The sequence below is a fragment of the Podarcis vaucheri genome (assembly GCF_965113315.1).
Source record: "Podarcis vaucheri genome assembly, chromosome: 13".
NCBI lineage: Eukaryota > Metazoa > Chordata > Lepidosauria > Squamata > Lacertidae > Podarcis > Podarcis vaucheri.
The window spans coordinates 58,165,068-58,192,590 of NC_138751.1; the positions used below are offsets into that span (position 1 = coordinate 58,165,068).

The window sequence follows — 27,523 nt, forward strand, 5'->3', positions numbered from 1 at the left end:
AAATAAACTTTTAAGTCCAATTTTCCTTTCTACCCGCAAGTCCTTATTTAGAGTCCAATTGTCCGAAATTTAAGTACTCACGGTGATTGTTTTAAAAGCCAAATTGTCCCAGGAAAAAGGCAGCACTCTCCGGCAACGGCTGTGCGGCTTCGCTCCACGGAAGAAGCAGTTGACTCTCAGCCCGCGCCACTTCCCCCTCTTCGCTCCGGAGCCCGTTAGTGGGTTCCTTTGCGGGTTGGGGGCGCGCTAAAGGTGCCCGCCGAATCCCATGGTCACAGGCTTCATCCGCCTGTGATTTTTGAAAGGGTCCCCGCTTCACAAGTAGTGGAAAAGACCCGTTTCCCGTGGAGCTGGTCCCTCCAGATCAGAGGGAGTCCGCCATTACCGATGGCGCCACCCCGGAAGTTGGCTTGGCGATGAGTTTAGGCCTTGAAGCTCCTTGGGTGACTTTGAGCCTAACCTCAGCCTAACCTCCCTTACTGGGTTGTTGTGAGGGTAAAGTGGAGAGGAAAAGAACTATGTATGCCAACTTTGAGCTTCTTGGAGAAAAGATGGGATATAAATGAAATGAATGGATGATAATGCCTCAGCCATCCTGAATTTCCCCCCAGTGTGCATTTTTGAGAAGAGGTCATCAAGAGGTGGCTCGTTTCCTTTCAAAGATAACTAGAAGTATTTTGTTTTTGCTGATTTTCTTTTTCAAGACAGGGCTGCTTACAAAATGCTGCAACATTGCAAACATTAACTAATACAGCAAATGAAACCACAGCATAATTGCTAATGGCAATTTTTATTTACTGTATTTATTGAATTTATGTCCCTCCTTTCCTTCCTAAGGAGCCCAGGGCAGCAAACAAAGCAGAAAATAAAATAAAATCTGAAACAGATGAAAACAATTCAAAAAAACAATTACGATTAAAAACATCAGTTATAGTTAAAAACATTCAAAAGCAGTTGGAGTGGAAAAGATTGAAAGCATTCTTCCATCCAATGATCTTAAGGTTACCTGGAATAGTATTCTTCAGCCACCAAGGATGTTGTCAGGGCTGCCTCAGGTCTCAGCTCACAAAAGACCAACGCCAAGTTCTTCTTATATACAAAGCTGTTTATTGCAGTTCATTATAGGCTCCACAACCGAGGCGCGCAGCCCCGCGTCTCTTAAGCTTAGACATTAGAAGTCCCCTCTGAATCGGTCCCTCCCCTACACCAGTTTAATAAGCTAACGCTGCTCCACCTTTTTCTCTCTTTCCTTTTCCGCAGGGTCTTTCTGCCCGCCGGGGTTCCCCCCCCTCCTGCTTTCTCCTGAAGCGGAGTCTCCAGACTGCTCCTGCCCCCTCCTGCGGGCTTTGGGACCTGGCTCCTCCTCCTCCGGGCTCCCTGTTCTCCCGCGCGCCTCCTCATTTGAACTTGGCGCGCGCGCCCAACTTCTGACCTTCCTTTTGACAGTTATGCTACTCCCCTCACTGCCTTCCTCCCCTTCCGGGAGAACGGCTTGCTCTGATCCCTCCCCTTTCTCTGTTGCCGGAGCTGCTCCCTCTGACACACTGGAACCTCCCCCTCCCTCGCTGCGCTCTGGTGGGGAGGCTGGCTCTGATTCCCAGCTGCCGCTTTGGGGTCCCCTGCTGGCCCCCCGCTCCTGACACTTTCCCCCTGGGGCTCCCCTTGCCCTTACCACAGGCGCCCCCTTCTGGGAATCCTCTGATTCGCTGGAGAGACTCATGGAATCCCCTGCGTCATTGCTATCCTCTTCCTCGCTCTCCTGGGATTCCTCTCCATCGCTCTCCATTTCCTGCCTTCCCTGTGCCTCTGTCCCTGTACCCCTGACAGACGTCTTGGGGAGAAGTAAAACCCTACAAAAATCCAGAGTGGAATCCCTAAGACAGTTGGGTGGTGCCTTGTACACCTCCTTCAGACAACTCCTGCAGCCCAGCTGGTGCTAAACACCTGTCTCTGCTTTCCTTTAGACCACACCAGCAAGGCCGAGAGGGGGGTTTTGTTGTCTGGTCAGCCCAGGACCTCCATCCACACTGAGGTTGGTGCCCCAGGGAGGTCACTTTAGTGCTGCTAATGCAGCAGTTTGACTTCGCCCCGAGAAGCACACTCCATTGTCTTTTGAGACAGACAGATGCCAACAGCAATTGCCTCAGCAAATGGGAATGTTTTCAAATTCCTCCTGGAAGTTAATCGTGATAGAGCCAGGCATACCTCATAAGAAAGCAAATCGTTCCCATAAATGTTTTTTGAAATGAGCACACAAAGATTCTTGTAACCCTTTCTAAAGACTGGGCAAGCTAAGCAGGAGCAGACGCTGCTGGAGAGCTCAGTGTCCTAAGAGGACATTCTCCTGAGTGTGTGGTCTTGGTTTGGGGCTGAATATTGACTTAGGAGTTTGTGTGCGTGAAGAGAGAATTTTATGAACTGGAGCTTTCTGTTGCACAACTCTGAGCAAAATGTCGGCACCTTCTCTCTAGAGCACTAGGCAGAAGAATGTTTCGGTAAGTGTATGTATCTTTTTTGCTCTTATTTTAAAAGAAAGGATAGGAAGTAGACTTTTTCACCAAATCACTGTAGTCTTTTTGCAAAATGTCCTCATGATTTAACCACAGGAGGGCGCTATTACACTGTAGTCACCTCGACCCAGAATTTGCAAGAATTTGCCAATTCTTTAGTTTGGTAGTGGTACGCACTTGGGTTGATGGAAACCTCTGGATTTCACTAGCTCTACCTGCGAACCTTAAAACTTTCTCCTTGGTCTTGCTAGTTTGAACCATCCCAATTTAGATGTGGCCATTGACACATGCTTTTTTAATCTCCTGTTTGGATTACTGTAACACACTCTATGCGGGGCTGCCCTTGAAAAATGTAAGCAGCCCCACATACCTGGCTGCCGCCAGATTGTTGCCCTTCTGATCTGAGGTCCTCACGATTCCTTCACCAATTCCCATGCCACCTCCCTGTTCATAGAAGGCACTGCCTTCCCATTCCCCATTCTGCTGTGTATAATCCCACTGGGCTTGTGAGGACTGCAGATGTACAAATAAAAGAGCTGTGCTGGATCAGACTAAATGCCCAGCTAGTTCAGTCTTCCCTAACCTTGTGCCCTCCAGATGTTTTGGACCTCAATCTCCATCAGCCACAGCTCTCCATGGCCATTGATGAAGGCTGCTCTATAACAGGTAAAGGTAAAGGGACCCCTGACCATTAGGTCCAGTCATGTCTGACTCTGGGGTTGCGGTGCTCATCTCGCTTTACTGGCTGAGGGAGCCGGCGTACAGCTTCCGGGTCATGTGGCCAGCATGACTAAGCCACTTCTGGCGAACCAGAGCAGCGCATGGAAATGCCGTTTACCTTCCTGCCGGAGCGGTACGTGTTTATCTACTTGCACTTTGACGTGCTTTTGAACTGCTAGGTTGGCAGGAGCAGGGACCGAGCAACGGGAACTCACCCCGTTGCGGGGATTCGAACCTCCGACCTTCTGATCGGCAAGTCCTAGGCTCTGCGGTTTAGACCACAGCGTCACCCGCGTCCCTGTTATATTATATATCCCTTCAAAATCCTACTATCTATAGCTACGCTCCAAAGAATTAGAGAGCTGGAGCTCTTCTTGGAAGCAACAGAGCACACCGTCTCCACCAAGGAGGAGACAGGGGACTCCCCTGAGAAGGAGGCCAGTTCACCAACACAGGAGCCAGATATATGGAGAAACGTGACTCAAAGTAAGTAGGAGGCGCAGGGTTCGCTCTGATTGTTTAGAAATATACAATCGCTTTGAGGTCCTCTCCCCTAGCATGGAAGACGAAGAGCAGACTCCATTTGAGGATCTCTCCCTCATTACAGTCGATCAGGTATATGAAGACGAGCAGCAAAGTCATTCCTCAGGGAATGTGCAGGCGACCTTGGAACGGACAGCTCATGGAAGAACCCCGACCAAACCTAAGAGGAGGCGTGTAGTGGTGATAGGGGATTCCCTACTGAGGGGAACAGAAGCAGTGATCTGTGGGCCTGACAAGATGTCTCGGGAAGTGTGCTGTCTCCCCGGGGCTAAGATCCAAGATGTAACTGAACGACTGCAAGGAATCATAAAACCCACTGACAAATACCCCTTCCTCTTGGTTCATGTGGGAACCAATGACACTGCAAGCAATAGCCTCCAGAAGATCAAAAGAGACTATGAGGCTCTGGGCAGGAAATTGAAGCAACTAAATGCACAAATTGTCATCTCATCTGTCCTCCCAGTTGAACGACGTGGCCTAGGGAGAGAGGGAAAAATAGTGGAAGTGAACAGCTGGCTTCGCAAATGGTGTAAACAGGAATGGTTTGGATTCTTAGATCACGGACTGCAGTTTCTTGAAGATGGACTTCTGGCAAGTGATGGGCTGCACCTCACAACGGTTGGGAGAAATGTTTTTGCCAAAAATCTCAGAAACCTCATCAGGAGGGCTTTAAACTGACTAATGTGGGGGAGGGAGACAGTGCTCCTGAAGGTAGGAGTCTATCAATTGATGAAGATGATCATCCAAATGTCATAGACCAAATGGAGCAAACAGCACGCAGACCTAGTGGTGGGAGGAAAAAATCCTTAAATAAGAGACACGGGGGAATGATTAATGGACTTCAATGTCTGTACACTAATGCGCAAAGCATGGGAAATAAACAAGATGAGCTTGAGCTCTTGGTACAGCAAACTAAATATGACATAATAGGCATCACTGAAACCTGGTGGGATAAGTCCCACGATTGGAATGTAATAATGGGGGGATACAATCTATTTCAGAGAAACAGACCAGACAAGAAAGGAGGAGGAGTGGCGTTATATGTCAGGGATGTGTATACCTGTAAAGAGATCCAAGATTTAGAACCTCAAAGCCAAAGTGAGAGCATTTGGGTCAAAATTAAGGGAGAGAAGAATAACAGAGATCTCATTGTGGGAGTTTACTATAGATCCCCAAGCCAAACGGAGGACATAGATGATGCCTTCCTGGAACAGATGGCCAAGCATGCAAAAGGAAGGGAGACAGTAGTAATGGGGGACTTCAATTACCCGGATATTTGTTGGATGTCAAACTCAGCCAAGAGCTTAAGGTCAAACAGATTCCTCACTGGCCTTGCAGACAACTTCATTGTCCAGAAAGTGGGAGAAGCAACAAGAGGAACATCCATTTTAGATTTGGTCCTAACCAATGTTGATGACCTGGTTAGTGGGGTAGAAGTGGAAGGATCATTAGGCGTGAGTGAGCAGCCAAGCATACTAGGACTCAATTTCTTGACTTTAAGAAAGCCGACTTCATAAAATTTAGGGAAGTGCTGGGTGAGATCCCATGGACAGTAATACTAAAAGGAAAGGGAGTTCATGATGACTGGGAGTTTGTTAAGAGGGAGATAGTAAAAGCACAACGTCAGGCAATACCAATGAGACGGAAACATGGAAGGTGCTTAAAGAAGCCAGGGTGGCTATCTAAAGAACTTTTAACTGAGTTAAGATTAAAAAAGGATGTGTACAAAAAATGGAAAAGGGGGGGAAACCACCAAAGAGGAATTCAAACAAATAGCCAGCACGTGTAGACACAAAGTCAGAAAAGCTAAAGCACAGAATGAACTCAGGCTTGCTAGAGAGGTTAAAAGCAACAAAAAAGGCTTTTATGGGTATGTTCGTAGCAAAAGGAAGAGCAAAGAAACAGTGGGGTCACTCAGAGGAGAAGATGGTGAAATGCAAACAGGGGACACAGAAAGGGCTGAACTCCTCAATGCCTTCTTTGCCTCAGTCTTCTCCGATAAAGAAAACAATGCCCGACCTGAAGAATTTGGAGCAAATGATTCAGCAAAGGAAACACAGCCCAGAATAACTAAGGAGATAGTACAAGAATACTTGGCTAGTTTAGATGTATTCAAGTCTCCAGGGCCAGATGAACTGCATCCAAGAGTATTAAAAGAACTGGCAGATGTGATCTCAGAACCACTGGCAGTCATCTTTGAGAATTCCTGGAGAACAGGCGAAGTCCCGGCAGACTGGAGGAGGGCAAATGTTGTCCCTATTTTCAAAAAGGGGAAAAGAGAGGACCCAAATAATTACCGCCCAGTCAGTCTGACATCAATACCAGGGAAGATTCTGGAGCAGATCATTAAGCAAACAGTCTGTGAGCATCTAGAAAGGAATGCTGTGATTACCAATAGTCAGCATGGATTTCTGAAAAATAAGTCATGTCAGACTAACCTGATCTCATTTTTTGACAGAATTACAAGCCTGGTAGATGAAGGGAACGCAGTGGATGTAGCCTGCCTTGATTTCAGCAAGGCATTTGACAAGGTGCCCCATGATATTCTTGTAAAGAAGCTGGTAAAATGCGGTCTTGACTATGCTACCACTCAGTGGATTTGTAACTGGCTGAGTGACCGAACCCAAAGGGTGCTCATCAATGGTTCCTCTTCATCCTGGAGAAGAGTGACTAGTGGGGTCCCACAGGGTTCTGTCTTGGGCCCGGTCTTATTCAACATCTTTATCAACGACTTGGATGATGGACTCAAGGGCATCCTGATCAAATTTGCAGATGACACCAAACTGGGAGGGGTGGCTAACACCCCAGAGGACAGGATCACACTTCAAAACGACCTTGACAAATTAGAGAACTGGGCAAAAACAAACAAGATGAATTTTAACAGGGAGAAATGTAAAGTATTGCACTTGGGCAAAAAAAATGAGAGGCACAAATACAAGATGGGTGACACCTGGCTTGAGAGCAGTGCATGTGAAAAGGATCTAGGAGTCTTGGTTGACCACAAACTTGACATGAGCCAACAGTGTGACGCGGCAGCTAAACAAGCCAATGCAATTCCGGGCTGCATCAATAGGAGTATAGCATCTAGGTCAAGGGAAGTAATAGTGCCACTGTATTCTGCTCTGGTCAGACCTCACCTGGAGTACTGTGTCCAGTTCTGGGCACCACAATTCAAGAAGGACACTGACAAACTGGAACGTGTCCAGAGGAGGGCAACCAAAATGGTCAAAGGCCTGGAAACGATGCCTTATGAGGAACGGCTAAGGGAGCTGGGCATGTTTAGCCTGGAGAAGAGGAGGTTAAGGGGTGATATGATAGCCATGTTCAAATATATAAAAGGATGTCACCTAGAGGAGGGAGAAAGGTTGTTTTCTGCTGCTCCAGAGAAGCGGACACGGAGCAATGGATCCAAACTACAAGAAAGAAGATTCCACCTAAACATTAGGAAGAACTTCCTGACAGTAAGAGCTGTTCGACAGTGGAATTTGCTGCCAAGGAGTGTGGTGGAGTCTCCTACTTTGGAGGTCTTTAAGCAGAGGCTTGACAGCCATGTGTCAGGAGTGCTCTGATGGTGTTTCCTGCTTGGCAGGGGGTTGGACTCGATGGCCCTTGTGGTCTCTTCCAACTCTATGATTCTATTCTATGATTCTATGATAAAGGCTATTGTAAGGGACCCTGCTCTTAGCTAAAATGGGAGCTGTTTAACCATCCTTGATGGCAAAGTGTTACTAGACAGTAGCTGGGACAAAGCATGAAATGCTGCTTGCTGGGTGCGGTTGTCTCCACAGACATCCTTGACTTCAGCCAGGTGGAGGCCTCATATGCCAGCAGTTAGGAAGATTGATACTGTTGCATTAAAATGATAGACAATTCTCATCCTATTAAAATGGGGCAGAGGGCACGATGATTGTTGCAGGATGGTCCATGTCAGGCAGAGGCAAACTCGGCCCTTCAGATGTTTTCGGACTACAGTTGCCATCATCCCTGACCACTGGTCCTGTTAGCTAGGGGTGATGAGAGTTGTAGTCCCAAAACATCTGGAGGGCCGAGTTTGCCTATGCCTGGTCCATGTGTTGATTTTGAAGGGAATTGGGAGCTTGTCTAGGAATGGAGAAGGATTTGGTTTTACTTTATGCAAGGGGGGTGTTTCTGTTCTGCCTCGTCCCCACTATCTTCCCTTTTTTTTGCCAACTCAAGGCAATCAAATAATCTCTCTTGCCACTCTTTTGTTGTTGTTACTGTTTCGCATTTCCAGTTTTTTGCAATTAACATTCTTGCTGTGGATGTTGTGTAAAGGAATATTCTCTTATTTTCATTTGCCATGTCTGAATCTACTATGCCCAATAGAAATGCTTCTGTTTCTTTTTTTACAAAAGTTTGTTTAAATATTTTTTTCAACTCCTCATATACCGTGTCCCAGAAGCTCTTAATTTTGTTACAGGTCCACCTGGACCCTGCACTATAGAATTAAAATAAAAGTTGCATCCCACAGTTCAGCAACCTTGTCTCCTCTCCTTGCAAGTTTGCTGTCTTTACCACCTCCCCCCTCCCAGGCAGCCTCCTTTCTTGCTAGCATCCCTTATCTCTTTTATAGAAATTTTTATTGGTTTTTCACATTTTATAAAGACATGACACACACAAAAAAGACGAAGACAAAAACATGTATAGTTTCAAAAATCCTACTTTCTTAACCTTGTTCCTTGACTCCCCCCCACCCCCCTTCATGCATCTCAATTCCCATAATTATGTCAGCAAATTATTATTTCTCCTCTTTACCATCTTAATATTACATCTTTTATGAAAAGTAAATTCTTTCCTAAGTTGGACTCAAATTCTCTTCCATCGATTTCCCATTTTGTATTAAATAAAAGTCATAATAACTAAACCCAAAAGTCATGAGTGTTTTTAACGTTCTATTTTCCCCTCCCTCCCATCCCCGGTTTTCGTCCCTTCCCCAGTACGTGTCCAGAATAACAGTTCTTAGCCTGGATTCCTCACATCCGAGGCTTTCAAGTCTCTTTCAGTCCCTCTCCGACGGTCTTGTTGGTAGTCCTTTATGTTGGCCGTCGAATCTCGAAGGAGTTCTATCCCCATCGAACCAGGTTTTCTTCCCACAAGAGTATTTAAGAACAACTGCTGCGAAAGTTCCACAAGCCATTCATCTTCAGGGTGGAGGCCTCAATCATATTTCTTCTTTGTTTTAAGTTCCTGTATTCCATATACTCCAGGAGCCTCCTCCTTCATCTTTCGCATCTTTCGCAGATTTGTAATCCATGTGATCCAAAAGTCTCCTTGCTTATACTCCACTAGTGTAAGCTTCTGGTTGGTACTTTCCATCTGTACTTTCTCCTTTCCTTGTTTAGTCTCCTCCACTTCTTGAGATATCATTTCCAATCCAGCTGCAGATTCTTTCTCATTCAAGTCCTCAATACATTCAGCAGAGCTGCTTATTCCAGAGGTCAAGGTCGTGAGTTGTTTATTCATAGCCAGATTCTGCTCTTGTAAAATTCCCACCAAATAAAACATTCTTTCAATTTCAGCTAGTAACTTTCCATCCGCAGCCATTGTAATGTCACAGAATTCCCCCTAGAGGGAATCTGGTTACTTAGTAATCTTTTTCCAACAAACCTCTGACTCGTTGTTGTTTCTTTGTTTCCAACGATTTTAGTTCAATTGTAACTCATTTTAGTCCAAAGAGATCTTAAATAGCAATTTTTCAGCTTTAAACTGCCCGTTTGACAGCTTTGACAGCTGTCAAACTCTGTATTCCTCTTCCACAGACTCAAACACAGGACGCTCCCGGGCCCGGGAGGGGGGGTTGTACACAACCGAGAGAAAACTTCTAAAATTCCACTCACACTCCAGCTCAAAATTTCTTTTTGCCAAATCGTGGAAGTTAATAGCTTTTTTAACTCACCCCGCAAAGGGTAGGCTCTCCAGCTTAGTTCTTCTATTGTTGCTTTAGATCGTCTGCAAAAGGGGGGGTGCGGACTTCCCTTTAACACCCCCCCCGGTCGTACCGAATTCACGAATAAATATTTTAAAGTCCAAATTCTGCTTTACTCACGGGTTATTTCTTTTCCAGCCGAATTCAGGGAAAAAAGTCAGCGCTCTTCAGCCATGGCACACGGCTTCGCTCCACTGGGGTAGCGGTCTACTCCCAGCACCGCGCCGCTCTCCGTACCCTCTCCGAAGCCTTTAAAAAGGCTCTTCATGTGTCAGAGGGGGCGTTTAAGGTGCCCACCGAGTCACCAGGTCCGCAGGCATCCGCGCCTGCGGTTTTTAAGGGTCTCCGCGTCGCCGTCGCGGCAAGACCCGTCTCCAGCGGAGCCGATTCCCTCCGGAGCTCGGAGGGAATCCGCCATTAGCTGTTCGCGCTAACCCGGAAGTTCCAGCATCCCTTATCTCACTTCCGATCAGCGGCTTTGTTTCAACACCCACTTCCCTCTTTCAAAAAAAAACAACAAAAAAACAAAACATGATCTGCTTTTTGCCCCTGGGCAATTCAGCTCCAGGGACCACACATTCGCTCCATAAAACGCACAGACATTTCCCCTTACTTTTTAGGAAGAAAAAAGTGCGTCTTGTGGAGTGAAAAATACGGTATATTAATTTCTTGCATGTTTAGGGCTATATCCATTGCTAGTCATGCTCAGAGGAGACCCACTGAAATTAATGGACATGATTAATGTAATTTCAGTAGACCTACTCTGAGTAGAACTTAGTTGGATACATTCTTCGTAAGTAGAAGGAAGCCACTGTAATGAACAGCCATGTGCAAATGATGATACCTTGTACAATGTTTTTTAAATGGTGGCCAGCTGAAGCACATGTTGTAATAATGGAATACAGGCACATTGTCCAGGTGCTCTCTCCTTCTTTGCCCCCCAAACGCACATACACACAGTTGATGGTTCCCAGGTGCTCATCTCACAAAATGGCTCTAGCCACTCAGCTGTCATGGTGGCTGGGGGAAAGAGCCTGGCTTCTGGATGAGCTCCTGATTGACTCAGGGCTCTTCCCTCGCAGGCCGTGCATTCTTAATGCTATTCAGGCAGCTCTCCTAGTGCTACTGTGCACCTTGAGGTTCTCCACACCATCCCTTCACCTTGAACGCATCTGCACACATAATGTTCCACACCAGTGTGGGATTGCCAGCTGGTGGGAGGAACAATCAAACTGCAGTTGGGAATGTCTTCCTAAAATGGTATTTATGTTGTTGGTTTAAATATTAACTGAGGCAGTTTCGAGCTCATTTTGCTGAAGAGGTTTCAGGCCAGCTGCTGTGCAGAGTCCTTTAACCCTGCTGATGACCTTGCCACCTTTTCTCTGTTCTGCTTCCTGGCCTCTTCTGAGTAAGTTCAGCTAGCACATGGCTTCAGTCAGTGGTTTCAGAGCAGACTGCTACTGAGATGGGAAAATGGATCTCTGGCTTTTCTTGCTTCAGCCCAGCTGCTTGAGCTGATGAGGGTTTTTTTGCTTTTGTTCCTTTAGAAGGGTGGCTAACTGGGAGATATGCTGGAGGTTTACAAAATGAAGCACAGGGTGGAGAAAGTGGGTAGAAAACCTTTGCTCCCCCTTGTATATTACTGGAACTCGGGAGGGGGCAGGGTGTCACTCAGTGAAATTGATTGACAGTGGATTCAGGACAGGCAAAATAAGTGACTTCTTCACAGTGTTTGCTGCCACTAAGTATGGCAATGGCCATACTTTAAAAAGAGGATTAGACAGATATTCTGAGGACCTAAGTCTGTTGGTGGATATTACACAGGAGTAGAACTGAATGGAACCTCCAGGGCCAGATGAAGTATTCTTTGGAACGCCAGTTGTGTGAAGATGGGGCAAACTGGAGGAGGCCGGCTGCTTTGATGTTTTATGCCTCCTTGGGAAAGGTTGCAGGGATGGAGGGTGCCTTGTAAGTAGAGGAAGTCTCTCGATTTTCACAGTGGAACTGTTGTTTCCAGTTCAGGTCATTTATTTCAGTAATCTGATTTCAGATCCCTGAATCAACTTTTAAGAATGGTTTTTCACTCTGCCTTTGGGGCAGTGCTGTAAACAGCAAAATATAGGAGGCACTGTGTGACTCTTGTTGACATAGAAGGAGATGAGAACTTCCAAACACCTGTTCTCTTGGGATGATGATCAGTGCAAACCCCTGACTATTTTTAAACTGTCTCTGACAAAGCCAGCTGGCTTGAATGAAGTAATATTTCTAATGAACATTCACCATGATGGCTGTGGAATGCATGGTCGCTGCAGCCTTACAAGGGAAAGCCCAAGAAGGGGCCACAAAATGCCCTGAAACCTGGAGTCATACAGCCAAATAAAGGGGTGTGATAAAGGCGCACCTTGGCGGCTGTCTTGGATTTTGCCAAGACTTCCATCCCAAATTGAGCTGGAGATGGAGCATGTCCTAGCACACATTCCAACACAAACACAACAGTTTTCGGAAATGAAAAGGAGGGGAAAGGTGCTCCTTATGCATTCCTAATGATCTCTAGAGGGGTAGCCCTGCTAGTCTGTTGCAACAAAAGTAACAGTGTCTTATTGAACTTCAAGGACAATAAGTTTATTATGGGATGGACCAGAGTCCACTTCATCATATGCATGAGGTCTTTCCCTACCTTAGTGGGTCAGGAGTGGAGATAGGGCAGGCATACACACAAATGTACAGACACATGCACCTCTGGTTGGAAGGGGAGAGGAAGTGTACTGTAAGTTGTGTGGTCAGAGGGAAGTGTATACCAAGCAACAGGATTATAGCTTAAATGCATGCAAAATGGTTACATTGACCATTCACATAGCAGTGGGGGTGAGGATACAAACATCCTGGAATGGGTCAGTTGATTTGACACATGTAGTATCTTGATTCACATAACAGAATGTTACCTCTTTGCCCCTACTAGAACACCTATGTCGCCCATCTATGTGAGGGTAGTTGGTCACCCATTTCTTCAACATTTCCTCTTTTGGGTGCCTCGTCAAAGTCCTTCATGTCAAGATTTTTTGAGCATTTTTATCAAGGGGACAATGGCACATCTCCAGTACTAAATTACTCTTGGGGCCTGGCATTGTCACCCACAACAATTCTGTGGAAGAGTCTGCCTGGTTTTGGATTTCTAGCCAGGTGGATTCGGTACCCTCTTTGGCGTACAAAGTAATATAATTTTTGTGTGAGTGGAGAGGGGCTATTGTGTAGATGTTTTTATTTTTTATTAATGTATTTAGTGATTTTATATATTGGTTTTATTCTGTGAACCGCCCTGAGACCCCTGGGTATAGTGTGGTATATAAATTCAATCAATCAATCAATCAATCAGTCAGTCAGTCAATAAGTAAGTAAGTAAGTAAGTAAATAAATAAATAAATAAATACCAGTATGTTTTTCCCTATCCTTCCTGTAGAGCTTATATCCAGCGATAACCGTGTTTCACTGGTTCTCTCCATTCCACCTGGAATATATTTTTAAAATGTGCAAGGCTTGTGTCCCATCATACATCAGTATCCTAAGTGCTACTTAAGAATGTGGCTTAGTATTTTTATTACAAAAATATCACAGATCAAGTAAAGCATAAAAAATTGGACTCATACATTGCACATATTTACCCCAGTTGTACAACAGGTTTTCAGCTTATTTTGGTACAGTGATACCTCGGTTTAAGAACAGCCCTGTTTATCAACTATTCATAGAATCATAGAATCATAGAATCATAGAGTTGGAAGAGACCACAAGGGCCATCGAGTCCAACCCCCTGCCAAGCAGGAAACACCATCAGAGCACTCCTGACACATGGTTGTCAAGCCTCTGCTTAAAGACCTCCAAAGTAGGAGACTCCACCACACTCCTTGGCAGCAAATTCCACTGTCAAACAGCTCTTACTGTCAGGAAGTTCTTCCTAATGTTTAGGTGGAATCTTCTTTCTTGTAGTTTGGATCCATTGCTCCGTGTCCGCTTCTCTGGAGCAGCAGAAAACAACCTTTCTCCCTCCTCTAGGTGACATCCTTTTATATATTTGAACATGGTTATCATATCACCCCTTAACCTCCTCTTCTCCAGGCTAAACATGCCCAGCTCCCTTAACCGTTCCTCATAAGGCATCGTTTCCAGGCCTTTGACCATTTTGGTTGCCCTTCTCTGGACACGTTCCAGTTTGTCAGTGTCCTTCTTGAATTGTGGTGCCCAGAACTGGACACAGTACTCCAGGTGAGGTCTGACCAGAGCAGAATACAGTGGCATTATTACTTCCCTTGATCTAGATGCTATACTCCTATTGATGCAGCCCAGAATTGCATTGGCTTTTTTAGCTGCCACGTCACACTGTTGGCTCATGTCAAGTTTGTGGTCAACCAAGACTCCTAGATCCTTTTCACATGTACTGCTCTCAAGCCAGGTGTCCCCCATCTTGTATTTGTGCCTCTCATTTTTTTTGCCCAAGTGCAATACTTTACATTTCTCCCTGTTAAAATTCATCTTGTTTGTTTTTGCCCAGTTCTCTAATCTGTCAAGGTCGTTTTGAAGTGTGATCCTGTCCTCTGGGGTGTTAGCCACCCCTCCCAAGTTTGGTGTCATCTGCAAATTTGATCAGGATGCCCTTGAGTCCATCATCCAAGTCGTTGATAAAGATGTTGAATAAGACCGGGCCCAAGACAGAACCCTGTGGCACCCCACTAGTCACTCTTCTCCAGGATGAAGAGGAACCATTGATGAGCACTCTTTGGGTTCGGTCAGTATATGATCTCCGCAAAACCGGAAGCAGTGTTCCAGTTTGAGAACTTTGCCTCGGTTTATGAAGGGAAGCCAAACAGTGGAAGGGCACCGGCGGCAGGAGGCTTCATCAGGGAAAGCATGCCTCGGTTTAAGAAGGGCTTTGGTTTAAGAACAGACTTCCGGAATGGATTAAGTTTGTAAATCGAGATACCACTGTATAAGAGGCATTGGGTGGGATGTTATCTCTAATTTTGTCATTCAAAAAATTCATAAATAAAGCCTGCCTTTCAGTAAGCTTCTTCTCTTAAAACATATATATTTATGACATGTAAATGTGACTGTGATGTGTAGTGAAGAAAACGGCCACTTGCCTGGGGAGGGGAGGCCTTGGAACTTTTGTTGCTGACTTCCTTGAAATGAAGATGTTGCAGACATGCTGCCTTCCATTCTGGCTGATGTTTCTCTTTTCTTTTAATGCAGCAATAAATTGTCCATTTGAGAGAGTGATGAATATGAGCTTGTCATGGATGTTTTAGTTGAGATTCCTGCATTGCAGGGGGTTGGACTACACGACATTGTGGATACCTTCCAGTATTACAAATCTATGATTCAAGAGTGTAAAATGTTAATAATAATAATGATAATAAATTTTATTTATATCCCGCTCTCCCCAGCTGAAGCCGGGCTCAGAGCGGCTAACAACAGTAAAACGCTAAAACATTCTAAAATCATTTCATTATAAAATTAATTCCACTCAAATTAATGGCAACCACTGGGCTAGAAGTTCTGTGAGGATTGCCAAAGGAGGGAGTCAGGCTGTGCCCTGGCCAAAGGCCTGGTGGAACAGCTCTGTCTTGCAGGCCCTGTGGAAAGATGTCAAGTCCCGCTGGGCCCTAGTCTCTTGTGACAGAGCGTTCTACCAGATCAGAGCTACAGCCAAAAAAGCACTGGCTCTGGTTGAGGCCAGCCTAACCTCTCTGTGGCCTGGGACCTTCAGGATGTTTTTGTTTGAAGACCGTAAGTTCCTCTGTGGGACATACCAGGAGAGACGGTCCCGTAGGTACGAGGGTCCTAGGCCGGGTCCTAGGCCGTATAGGGCTTTAAAGGTTAAAACCAGCATCTTAAACCTTATCCTATACTCCACCGGGAGCCAGTGCAGCTGGTATAGCACCGGGTGAATGTGATCTTGCAGCGAGGACCCCGTAAGGAGTCTCACTGCGGCATTCTGCACCTGCTGGAGTTTCTGGGTCAGTCTCAAGGGCAGCCCCACGTAGAGCGAGTTACTATAATCCAGTCTGGAGGTGACCGCATGGATCACAGTGGCTAGGTCAGGGCGAGAGAGGTAAGGAGCCAACTGCTTAGCGTGGCGGAGATGAAAAAATGCCACCTTTGTTATAGCTGCAATCTGCGCCTCCATGGAAAGGGAGGTGTCGAAGATTACACCCAATCTCTTAACGGACGGCGCTGGCACTAATTGCGCCCCCGCAAGAGATGGGAGTTGCCCCCCCAAGCCCATATCGTCCCGACCCAGCCAAAGGACCTCTGTCTTCGAAGGATTTAACTTCAACCGGCTCCCACGTAACCATCCAGCCACAGCTTCCAAACATCTAATCAGTGTGTCGGGCTGAGTCAGGATGGCCATTCATCAACAGATAGAGTTGGGTGTCATCAGCATACTGATGGCAGCCCAACCCAAAACTCCGGACAAGCTGGGCGAGGGGACACATAAAGTTGTTGAAAAGCATCAGGGAGAGTATCGCACCCTACGGCACTCCACACACCAAGGAGTGGCGTGATGACAATTCCCCCCAAGCGCCACCCTCTGTCCCCGACCAGAGAGAAACGAGCGCAGCCATTGAAGGACTGTGCCCTGGATCCCCACGTCGGCAAGGCGGTGGTCCAGGAGTTCGTGATCAACCATGTTGAAGGCTGCTGACAGGTCTAGAAGAATCAGCAGCCCCGACCCGCCTCGATCCAGCTGCCTGCAGAGATCATCTGTTAGAGTGACCAGAGCCGTCTCGGTCCCATTACCATCACCGAAGCCAGATTGAAATGGATCCAGAGCTGATGTTTCATTCAGAAACCCACCAAGCTGTTCAGCAACCGCTCTCTCAATCACCTTACCCAGGAACAAAAGATTCGAAACCAGGTGGTAATTGGATAGATCTAAAGGATCCAATGATGTTTTCTTTAAGAGCGGGCGCACCACTGCCTTCTTCAGTTCCCCTGGGAATGTCCCGGTGCCAAGGGACAGATTGATGATATCCCCTAGGGGGGCCTGCACCTCATCTGGACACGCTTTATTCAGCCAGGGTGGGCACGGGTCAAGAGGACAGGTGGTGGGCTTTCCAGCTCGGAGGAGTCTGTCCACATCCGGTCCACATCCGGTCAAAGTGGTCCAATACTTGACCCGAGGACAGTTGAGGGGCCTCCAGTTCCATTATTGTATCCAAATTGGCAGGGAGGTCACGGCGGAGCGACAGGACCTTCTCCGCCAAAAAGCTCGCAAATGCCTCACAGCTGTGTGTCAAATTGTTATTTAAATTTGGCTGTCCCTAGAGGGACATTAAAGACCTAATTATACTAAATAATTGTGCCGGGCGAGAGCTAGCGAATACAATGGAGGCCGAGAAGTAAGACTTCCTAGTGGCCTTCACTGCCATCTCGTAGGTTTTCATGAAAACCCTATAAGATGTTCTTGAGGCTCCGTTGCGGGCACCCTGCCATACTCGCTCTAGCCATCTGAGGTACCACTTCATTTTCCGGAGCTCCTCGGTAAACCAGGGAGCCCGGTTTCTGCGGGGTCGCAGAGGACACTTAGGTGCGATCTCATCGATGGCTGCCAGGAGCTGGATATTCCAGCCCTCAACAAGCTCAGTCAATGAGTTGCCAGGGGGAGCAAGGTCCCTCAAGGCTTGGCGGAATCTATCAGGGTCCATCAGCCTCTGCGGGCGAGCCCAAATTGGCTCGCCACCTAAGCAGGGTGGGAGTGGAAAGTCAGTCCTGGCTTTCAGAGCGTAGTGATCAGACTATGGCACCTTCATCGAAGGAGACATGATCACATCTATACCTACGCCAAAGATCAAATCCAGCGTGTGGCCTGCTTGATGTGTGGGGCCCGAAACAAACTGGGAGAGCCCTAGTGTCGCCATGGAAGATACCAGGTCCAGAGCCTGTGAGGAGGGAGTGGCATCAGCATGGATGTTGAAGTCCCCCAATACCAATAGGTTAGGGAACTCCAAGGCCCAGCCAGCCACCGCCTCCAGTAGGCCTGACAGGGTGGCTGCTGGTGCGCTAGGTGGCTGGTACGCCAGACAGACAGCCGAGCTCACCTCGGAGCCCCACACTAGGCCAACACATTCAATGCCAGGGATCGATGGTGATGGTAGAGCCCTGAAAGAACAATCTTCCCGGATTAATAATGCCACCCCTCCCCCCCGGCCCACAGTCCGTGACTGGTGGAGGATGGAGAAACCCGGGGGCGTCATCTCTCATAAGGTAACTGCGCACCCAGGTCTCTGTCACACAAGCCTGGTCGACCCCCTGCGAGGTAATCTTGCAGGGTGGCGGTTTTGTTGCCTATAGACCTGGCATTGCACAGCACCAGTGACGGAGGTGAGTAATCCTTGCTCACCCTACCCTCGTCCCTCGGGATGGGGCGCAGATTGGAAGGGGTATGAGCATATCCATATCTCGATCCCCTTCGCCTGTAACATCTGCCCCGCCCCCCGGCACTGAAAACTCCCATTCCCTCTCCTTAACTGCAGAGACTTCTGGAGACAGGTGGGGTAATTTGTTGCCCACTCTGCTGAGCTGGTTGGTGATGACAAATAATGACTGCCTATAAAGCCAACACAAAATCTTTGCACCGCTGGATGAAACATTTGCATGACCTAGTATACCGAATGCTCATAAAATGAGTGCATTATGTGCCACACATCATGTTCTTACGTTTTGGTCATGCATCCTCTTTGCTGCCAAATTAAAATAATTTTAGGATCATTGAACTCAAGGCCCATCAAGAAGGCGGTCCCAAGTGCCCACCTCAGCATCCCACCTGCTGAGGATTGAGCTGCAAATATCTCGTTCTTTGCAGGGGGCAGTTGCTGTTTCTGTTTTCCTTCTACAGGCTCCCATTTCCTGCTGCTGGAACACCACTGTTTGCAGATGTTCCCCTTACATTATTGTGCATATTTCATTTAAGAATAAAAGTGAATTTTCTGCTGCTTGCTTCTCTTTATGGCTAATAACCTCCTGTCGACACCCACCCCCAATCTGACACACACTTTCAGATTTTTGCTTAGAATGTATTACTTACAAGGATATATTGTATGAAATGCTCAATGCGTTTAAAATGAGAGAGCTCAGGGTGTGGTGCTCTCATGAAGAAAATAATGGAATGATGACTGCTACAAAAAGGTTCATCAGCCTGATAGTTCCTGATAGTTACAGCTTTGAATAAGTGGCAGAAAGCTTCACCCCTCCTCCTCTTCCGCCTCCTCCTCCTCCTCTTTCGGGGGGGGGGGGAACCGGACGACACCAGATATCCTTTGGGGAATGCTGCAGGAATGGAGGTGCCTAATAGGTTGCAAATGGATAATGATCAAAGCAGGTTTGTAACTTCAGTGACATGGTTGCTCCTTTGGTGGGAGTTTTTGAAGAGCAAAAAAGAGAACACTTGCTGACTTCTGCTTTTAACTATGGATCTCTATGATGACTCATCATGAAAAAGAGGCCATGGAGTCCTGGAAAAAGAGGACACATGGCAACCCTAGTTTTGTATAGAATGAGACCATCTTGATTGATTTTGAATTTTTTTTTGTACTGAGGGTGCAGAACTAAACTCTGCTACTTACAAGGTTCTCCAAAGATGATTTAAAGCTTTGCACCCCAAGCTTTTTTGTACCCCAAGCCTTCCCGCTCAAACATTTCATTTAAGACGGTAAGAAGAGCCTTCTGGATCAGATCAACTGCCCGTCTTGTCCAGCATCCTGTTCTCACAGTGCTAACCAGAGGCTTGCAGGAAACCCACAAGCAGGATCTACATACAAGAGCAGCCCTCTCCCCATAGGAGCATTTCTGCTTCCAACCAAAGATTGCCCCCTCCTCTGCGAACTTGTCTGATCCTCTTTCAAAGCCATCTAAGTGTGTGGCCATCACTGCCTCCTGTGGGATGGAGTTCCATAGTTCAACTATCCTCCTCTTGTGATGTTGCCCTCCTTTATGCTTCCAGAAGAGCCTACATAACCTAAGATAACATTGGAACATGAGAGGACCCTTGGAACAAGCCTTCTTGCCCTGTTAGTGCAGGATGAAGAATTTGTGATCCTCCAGTTGCTGTTGGACTCCCCGCTCTCATCCACCCCAGCCAGCGTGGCCCATGGTCTGTCATGGATGGAGTCTCATTCTCCCTGGAGGAGCAGCTGCGCAGTTTGGAGGTGCTCCCGGATTCAGCTCTGTCACTTGACAGAGGCGCAGGTGTCATTGGTGGCTAGGAGTGCCATTTGCTAGCTTCAGCTACTGCCATTCCTTGGTCAAAATAGTGTAACTACCCTTGTCCATGGACTGGAGACCTTATGGTCAGATTACTGCAATGTGCTCCTCTATGTGGGGCTGCCCTTGAGGCTGGTCCAGAGACTGCGGATGCAGCAGAATGCAGTGGCTCGGTTGCTGGTGGAGACTCACAATCTTCAACAAAGCACCTTATTTGTAGGACTTGCTCTAGCTGCCATCTGCTATTGGCGAAGTTCAACAGTGTTAAACAGTGGGGTCACTCAGAGGAAAAGATGGTGAAATGCAAACAGGGGACACAGAAAGGGCTGAACTCCTCAATGCCTTCTTTGCCTCAGTCTTCTCCGATAAAGAAAACAATGCCCGGCCTGAAGAATTTGAAGCAAATGATTCAGCAAAGGAAACACAGCAGTCATCTTTGAGAATTCCTGGAGAACAGGTGAAGTCCCGGCAGACTGGAGGAGGGCAAATGTCCCTATTTTCAAAAAGGGGGAAAGAGAGGACCCAAATAATTACCGCCCAGTCAGTCTGACATCAATACCAGGGAAGATTCTGGAGCAGATCATTAAGCAAACAGTCTGTGAGCACCTAGAAAGGAATGCTGTGATTACCAATAGTCAGCATGGATTTCTGAAAAATAAGTCATGTCAGACTAACCTGATCTCGTTTTTTGACAGAATTACAAGCCTGGTAGATGAAGGGAACGCAGTGGATGTAGCCTACCTTGATTTCAGCAAGGCATTTGACAAGGTGCCCCATGATATTCTTGTAAAGAAGCTGGTAAAATGTGGTCTTGACTATGCTACCACTCAGTGGATTTGTAACTGGCTGACTGACCAAACCCAAAGGGTGCTCATCAATGGTTCCTCTTCATCCTGGAGAAGAGTGACTAGTGGGGTGCCACAGGGTTCTGTCTTGGGCCCGGTCTTATTCAACATCTTTATCAACGACTTGGATGATGGACTCAAGGGCATCCTGATCAAATTTGCAGATGACACCAAACTGGGAGGGGTGGCTAACACCCCAGAGGACAGGATCACACTTCAAAACGACCTTGACAGATTAGAGAACTGGGCAAAAACAAACAAGATGAATTTTAACAGGGAGAAATGTAAAGTATTGCACTTGGGCAAAAAAAATGAGAGGCACAAATACAAGATGGGTGACACCTGGCTTGAGAGCAGTACATGTGAAAAGGATCTAGGAGTCTTGGTTGACCACAAACTTGACATGAGCCAACAGTGTGACGCGGCAGCTAAAAAAGCCAATGCAGTTCTGGGCTGCATCAATAGGAGTATAGCATCTAGATCAAGGGAAGTAATAGTGCCACTGTATTCTGCTCTGGTCAGACCTCACCTGGAGTACTGTGTCCAGTTCTGGGCACCACAATTCAAGAAGGACACTGACAAACTGGAACGTGTCCAGAGAAGGGCAACCAAAATGGTCAAAGGCCTGGAAATGATGCCTTATGAGGAACGGCTAAGGGAGCTGGGCATGTTTAGCCTGGAGAAGAGGAGGTTAAGGGGTGATATAATAGCCATGTTCAAATATATAAAAGGATGTCACATAGAGGAGGGAGAAAGGTTGTTTTCTGCTGCTCCAGAGAAGCGGACACGGAGCAATGGATCCAAACTACAAGAAAGAAGATTCCACCTAAACATTAGGAAGAACTTCCTGACAGTAAGAGCTGTTTGACAGTGGAATTTGCTGCCAAGGAGTGTGGTGGAATCTCCTCTTTTGGAGGCCTTTAAGCAGAGGCTTGACAACCATATGTCAGGAGTGCTCTGATGGTGTTTCCTGTTTGGCAGGGGGTTGGACTCGATGGCCCTTGTGGTCTCTTCCAACTCTATGATTCTATGATTCTAAGATTTTGGCCCTATACAGCTCAGGGGAAGGTTTCTCGAAGGAGCATCATATCTTTCATATAACCATTAGGCCGCTGTGGTCTGCGGGAGAGTTCCAAAGAGCTCAAAGGAAGGCTTCTCCTGTGGCTGCTGCTTTCCCGAAACAATTGAATGCCTTTTTGTTCTGACAAGTTTTCGTAGCTGAATGAATTGATTTCGGCCATAGGTTTTTTCTTTGTATAGTTTTTAAAATTAATTTGCTGTTTTTAACTGTTTTCTTATGTTTTGTGGAACATCTTGAGACATATTTGTAAAAGGTAGTGGTGTTAACAACAACAACAACAACAACAACAACAACAACAACAACAGAAGATCTGGCCAGAATGCTGCTCATGAACAGAGTATATTCAGAAACCCACCTTGAACGGGACGCAAACTTATTAATTCAAGTAATAGGTGTTTCAAGGAGTTAGCTATTCATCAGGAGGTTAATATAACAAAAAGGAGTTTCTGATTCCTACAATAAATAGTAACTGGTGGTTCTATTCAAGAAACAGTCTGGGGTTTTTATGACTTAGAAGCATCTATTAGTTTCTGATTTGAGCTGCTGCCCTTTTGGTGTGTCCAGTCGATGTTCCCTGTGACTTAACATATTAAGTAAACTTCAACTGATAGTGCAGACACTGAATAACTTTGTTTATTTCTGGAATCTTTTCATATAATTTATGTTCGGCTAACCTTGATTGACTAGCATTTTGTCTTCACAGCTATTTTTTAATGGGGATACGTTTTTTGCTTTGCTCTTTTCCATACTAAGTTTGTAGTAGCTTACAAGCTCCAGATGAAGCTAGGGGAGAACATCAGATGGCCAAACAAACAAACATTTGTTCCCAGTCAACAGAAGGGGGGGTTGCTTTGTAGAGCACTCTGGGTGACCAGTTTTAGTCCTCCGCTGGCTGTTGCTGCTAAAGGGAGGCTTTCCAAGAAGCCCAGGTGGCTTCTCTCTCCTGATGTGCAGGCAAGGGTTAACAATTGCCCAGGTTCCACGTGATGAGATGCAAACTGAATCATTCCAAGGGATCTCCGCCTGCCCAGTCACCAGGCAGATGCTGTTCCCCTTGGTTGCCATGACAACCCGGGCTGTACTCTAATCAAGCCCAGCCCCTGCAGCGTTATATCTAATTTTCCTTCCTGTTGCAGAGGAGGGGAGAGGAGGAACCGGGTGCCTCTAAGTGGGGAGGAGGCCACCGCCTGGAGCCCCTTCTGCCTCAAGCTGCTCTCAGAGTCTCCCTGAGCGAGCTACCCCTCCACTTGCAGACACCCAGGTGGGCTTGCCCAGTGCTGCAGCAGCCAGCAGCATTTCTGGAGGGTGCCTTCTAGTGGCACAAAGGTGGAGAGGAGTGCTTTGAGGAAGCCTGCCTTTCTGCTGCCTCTCCTGGAACAGCCAGCAATCGCTCACTCTCAAGCTCTCAGTCTCTAGAACATCCCTGAGCCGGAGAGCCATGCAAAAGACTTTCTGGAGGCTGTGAGGCAGGCAAGCAGGGTCTCAAAGGCAGCATGCTTCACATCGTTCTCCCCATCTTGGAACTGATGGGGCTCTAGAAATTAAGGCAAGTGCTGGTCGTGGCGATGTCGGAGATTAAAACGGACCTCTGACAGGGTGGGGGCTTCTGTGGCCATCACTGGTACCTACCTTTGAAGGACTGGCTTTCTAGGGAGATGGGAAGAGCCCATCCCATGAATGGGTCAAAGGCCACCGTCGGAACTTCGTTCTCTGTGCTGCTGCCTCAGAAGCTCACCAGGCCAGAGGGGGAAGGAAGAGAAGAGGAGCTGCTTTTCTAGGATTCTCAACTCGAAAATTGCCGAACTGGCCTGTGGAAAGGAGTTCCCTGAGACTGTGTGGGAATGAGAAAGAAGACCAAATGCCATTCTGCTGCCAAAGCAAGCTCTAGATGTCTGTTCTTAATGTGCTTGATATATCAGATGCATTTTTACTGGGTGAATTTGGTTCAAAGAGGCATCCACAACTGAGGAAGAAAAATACTTGATTTTTTAAAAACTTAGAAATTTACCAGCCTTATTCCATCCCCCCCCCATCCCCCATGCTCCTTTTCCCCATTTTTCTTTTTGTAACTAGATTTTCAAGAGTGTTTAGTAGTTTCTGGCTCCCGGTCAGCTCTGGTTTCATTTTAGGGGGAAGTAAATTTATCGGTCTGTCTCTCCCCCCCCCCCGCAAGCCCATCCACCTTTTTGGGTGCCTTGGAGCAATGGATTACCTTGGAGACAAGCTGACGGTGGCGCAGAACCACATGACCCACTGGGTGGGCTCCGTGCGAAGGTCCTTGCAAGAGGCGCTGAATTTAGTCACAACTGCAGTTGCCCCTGAACGAACGAGTGGGGTGGGGGCAAGCAGAGCCCCTTTCAAGCGCACCTCCTCCTTCAGGCACTTTGCATCCCGGAGCAGAGAGTCCTTCCGCAGGTTTTCCATGCGCAGTCAGCAAAGGCTTTCCTCTCTGAGGAAGAGGCAAGCCAGCTCGGAGCAGCCTGACCTTGTAAGCACCCTTTTAAGTTGCCAGGATGGTTGCTGTTGCATTCTAGGCTGGTAACCCTGCTACAGTTTGTGTGCTTGCAAATGTATATCTGTTTAGTTTTAAGAAGGAAAAAAGCCTCCTGCTGTTGGTCATTTTAGCATTGTGGGTGTTTCTTTCAGATCTTTTAGCCTTCATTGTCCCAAAGGTACTTGGGCAACAGGGCGATTGGTCTGTGGCCCATTTCTTCTTGAAATAACTCAAAGTCCTTGGATGCAGGCATGGGGCTAAAAAAGAAAGCACTCCTAGGGACAGTTGCTTGGAGCTTGGTCCTGAGTAAATGTCTTCTCCTCTGTTCTGGAATGTTGCTTCCCTAATTCTAAACTTTGAAGGGGAGGCAAGGAAGGAACAGCTGGAAACACTCTGCAAATGCTCAAGGGTGCTTCCTCTTATGAGGACTTTGAACCGGAGCTTAGGAAATGGTATTTGGGGTGAAGCCTGACTCACCCTTCCTCCCATTAAGTCCCTGACTGACCCTGGGTCAGCTCCCTCGGCCACCCTTTCTGAGGGCCCTGTGGCAAAACACAAAAGAGCTGTGTTTGGCCTTTTTGTTCTCTCAGTTGATAACGTAACACCTGGGTGCCTGTCTGTGGTCGTGGGCTAAGTCCCTGCTGGGGAGCCATGTAAAAGGTTTCTTGTTCACTCATGCTCAGCTTCCCTTAAAGTCTAACCAGGTCAATGGGGGGTGTGGGGGTGTGAGTGTGAACAGGACCATGTGGACTTGCAGTTGCATAGTGCACACACACGAGGGCTTCCTGAAGAAATCATTGTTTGCGGCCTTGTTCAGTTCCAGCATAATGCCAGGAAAGGCTGCTGTGATTCTAAACTTAGCCAATTCAGCCTTGAGAGGGAATTTACCTCCAACGTTGAGAATATGCTGCAAGGACATTTCTTATTACTTTGAGGAAAGTGTAGATAGGGGGAAGTGTAAGTTTGTGAGTGCTCTGAATTTGCTGAAGCAAGAGTGGGCTGGGAGTATAATTTTAAAAATGGGTTCTTTGGTTTGTGTGGAATGCCAAGCTCTCTCTTGCCCATTGGCATCTTCAGGTTCTCCAATGTCCCAGGAAGGCTTCTCAGAAAGGCTCCCCAAATTTCAGACTGGGCAGGATAGGTCTTGCCTTTTCAACTCTTTGGCCGGTTCCTAGGGGGAATATTCTTCCAGCTGGCTGACTTCCCCCTGCTCCAGCTGGGCTTAGACCCAGCAGTTTCACCCTTCATGTTTCATTGCCTTGAACCCACCTTCTCCAGAAGGCCCTGTGGGATGTCCAGAAGGTTTATTCCATCCAGAAGTGAGGTGCCAGGGTCACAGCTACCACACTTGTTACCTCTAATGACACTGCTTCAGATTTTACATGTTGGTATCTACAACACAGCAGAAGGGTGGCTTCTGCAGCCTCATGCTAGAGTGTTTTGAGAGTGAAGAGTTAAACCTCCTCCATGGCCTGAGCTGTTCTTTGTTTACTCTTTGGCTGGGCCTGCCAGAGAAACTAAAAAGACATTATTGTGTAAGAGGTAGGCAAAGGCAGGTTGTTTGAATAACAAAGCTGGTTGCTGGAGGGGAATGTACCTTAAGTGGTGTTGATCAGAATTGTAGAGATTAAAAGTGACACCTGGGTTGAATGATTTGTTTATGGCTGATCCAGGTTGCAGAGCAATTTGGTGCCAGAAATCTACTCTATCTGGGCGGTTGTTGGCATGGCACCAACAGTTATCAGAAGTAAATTTGATTAATTTCAGCAAATATCTGGTCATGCTGAAAAACTATGTCCAGAAGGTGAGGTCAGGCACATGGTCTCCACATTGAACCTGCCATGGTTGAGGCTTTTAATTTTCTCTGTGCCATATAATTCTTAACCTAAAGTTCCCAAGGGTTATGCCTCTTTTCTGTAAGGAAGGATATTGTCCTGTGTCAGCCCTGTTCAGAATGAACAAGAACTGCTTAAACATGTGTAGTTTTGCAACTGCACTAGTTATTGTTCCAAGGTTCTTTAGAGGAGGTCGTGAAAAATTGCACTGGTGCACAGCTGATAGACGTTTGTAGTACAGAAATGAATGTGGTAAGATACTTAGGAAGTTGCCCTGTACCAACCAAGTCTCTTGGCACAGCTAGCCAAGACCACAAGGCAGATCCACACTATGCTTTCAAGTCACATCTAACATAATTTAAAGTGCATGACTACACCCCAAAGAATCCTGGGAGCTGTAGTTTGTTGTGAGTACTGGGCATTGCAGCTCTGTAAAGGGAAACTACATCTCCCAGAATTCTTTGGTGGGTGACATGTACTTTAAAATGTGTGTTGGGTGTGGTTTAAATACATGGTGAGGATCTGCCCTCAGACTGGGGCTCCCATGAAGGGGAGCAGCCTTGGTTTGTGATCTCCATGTAGCCTTGAACATGTACAAAAATGATGGCTTCTGAGTCATGACAGAACTAGTCTATACTGACTGGGGTTGGCTCTCCAGAATTTCAGGCAAAGTCTTTCTCAGCCCTCCTGGGAAGATGTCAGAGATTGAATTCCAAAAGGACAGACCAGACGCTTGGTAGCTTTAGGGCACAGACTCCTGCTTCTGATGGCTGGCTGTCATATTGGTTGGCCACTCTCAACCCTGAAAAGCAGAGGCTGTAGCAGTAGAGTTTTGGGGCAGTGACTGCTTCACTTGTCAGCTGGATTTATGTCATTGTTTTCTTTTTGTCCCCCAGATCCTTTCTCCTCCTGTCTCCAGGAACTCCTGGTTCCTGACATGGTGTGACTTCCTGACCAGACTTCCTGACTTGTTTTGGACCTGACCAGAGGCCACATTTTGACAAACAGGGAGAAAGTTTCTTTTGTAACCCCCACCCCCATGGTTGCACTGAAGGGTTTTAAAGAAACAGGCCTTTATCACAAAACGAGTCTGTTTAGTCAAGAATCTGTCTCTTTGCTTCAGATGATCCTGCCTATATTTCAAGCTTGGATCTCTGATCAGAATTGGACTCTGGAGCTTCTTGACCTTAAGCAGGGCTCGTGGTCCTCACTTTGTCTTGGTGCTCATTGTGGCAAGCACCTACAGATGGCTCCTCCGGAAGGAAGTTCATGTTGAGAGTCTAATTGGGTAAAC

The 27,523-nt window shown here is 46.9% G+C and overlaps 1 protein-coding gene and 1 long non-coding RNA gene across 5 annotated transcripts in view; one reads left to right on the plus strand and one right to left on the minus strand.

Annotated features, from left to right (window-relative positions):
- Positions 1-27,523, minus strand: part of LOC309517099 — a 393,909-nt gene that overhangs the window by 246,750 nt on the left and 119,636 nt on the right. The gene's annotated exons all lie outside the window — the stretch shown is intronic.
- The window catches only part of KIAA1671, a 114,384-nt gene that overhangs the window by 44,161 nt on the left and 42,700 nt on the right, over positions 1-27,523 (plus strand). The window contains exon 1 of one of the 4 annotated variants that reach the window (XM_082196062.1): positions 23,458-24,388. The exons of the other annotated variants lie outside the window; for them this stretch is intronic. Coding sequence (XP_082052188.1) covers positions 23,939-24,388 — 450 coding nt within the window. The 5' untranslated portion in view covers positions 23,458-23,938. Of the gene's footprint in view, positions 1-23,457; positions 24,389-27,523 lie in introns of those variants that run through there. 4 annotated transcript variants of the gene reach the window in all.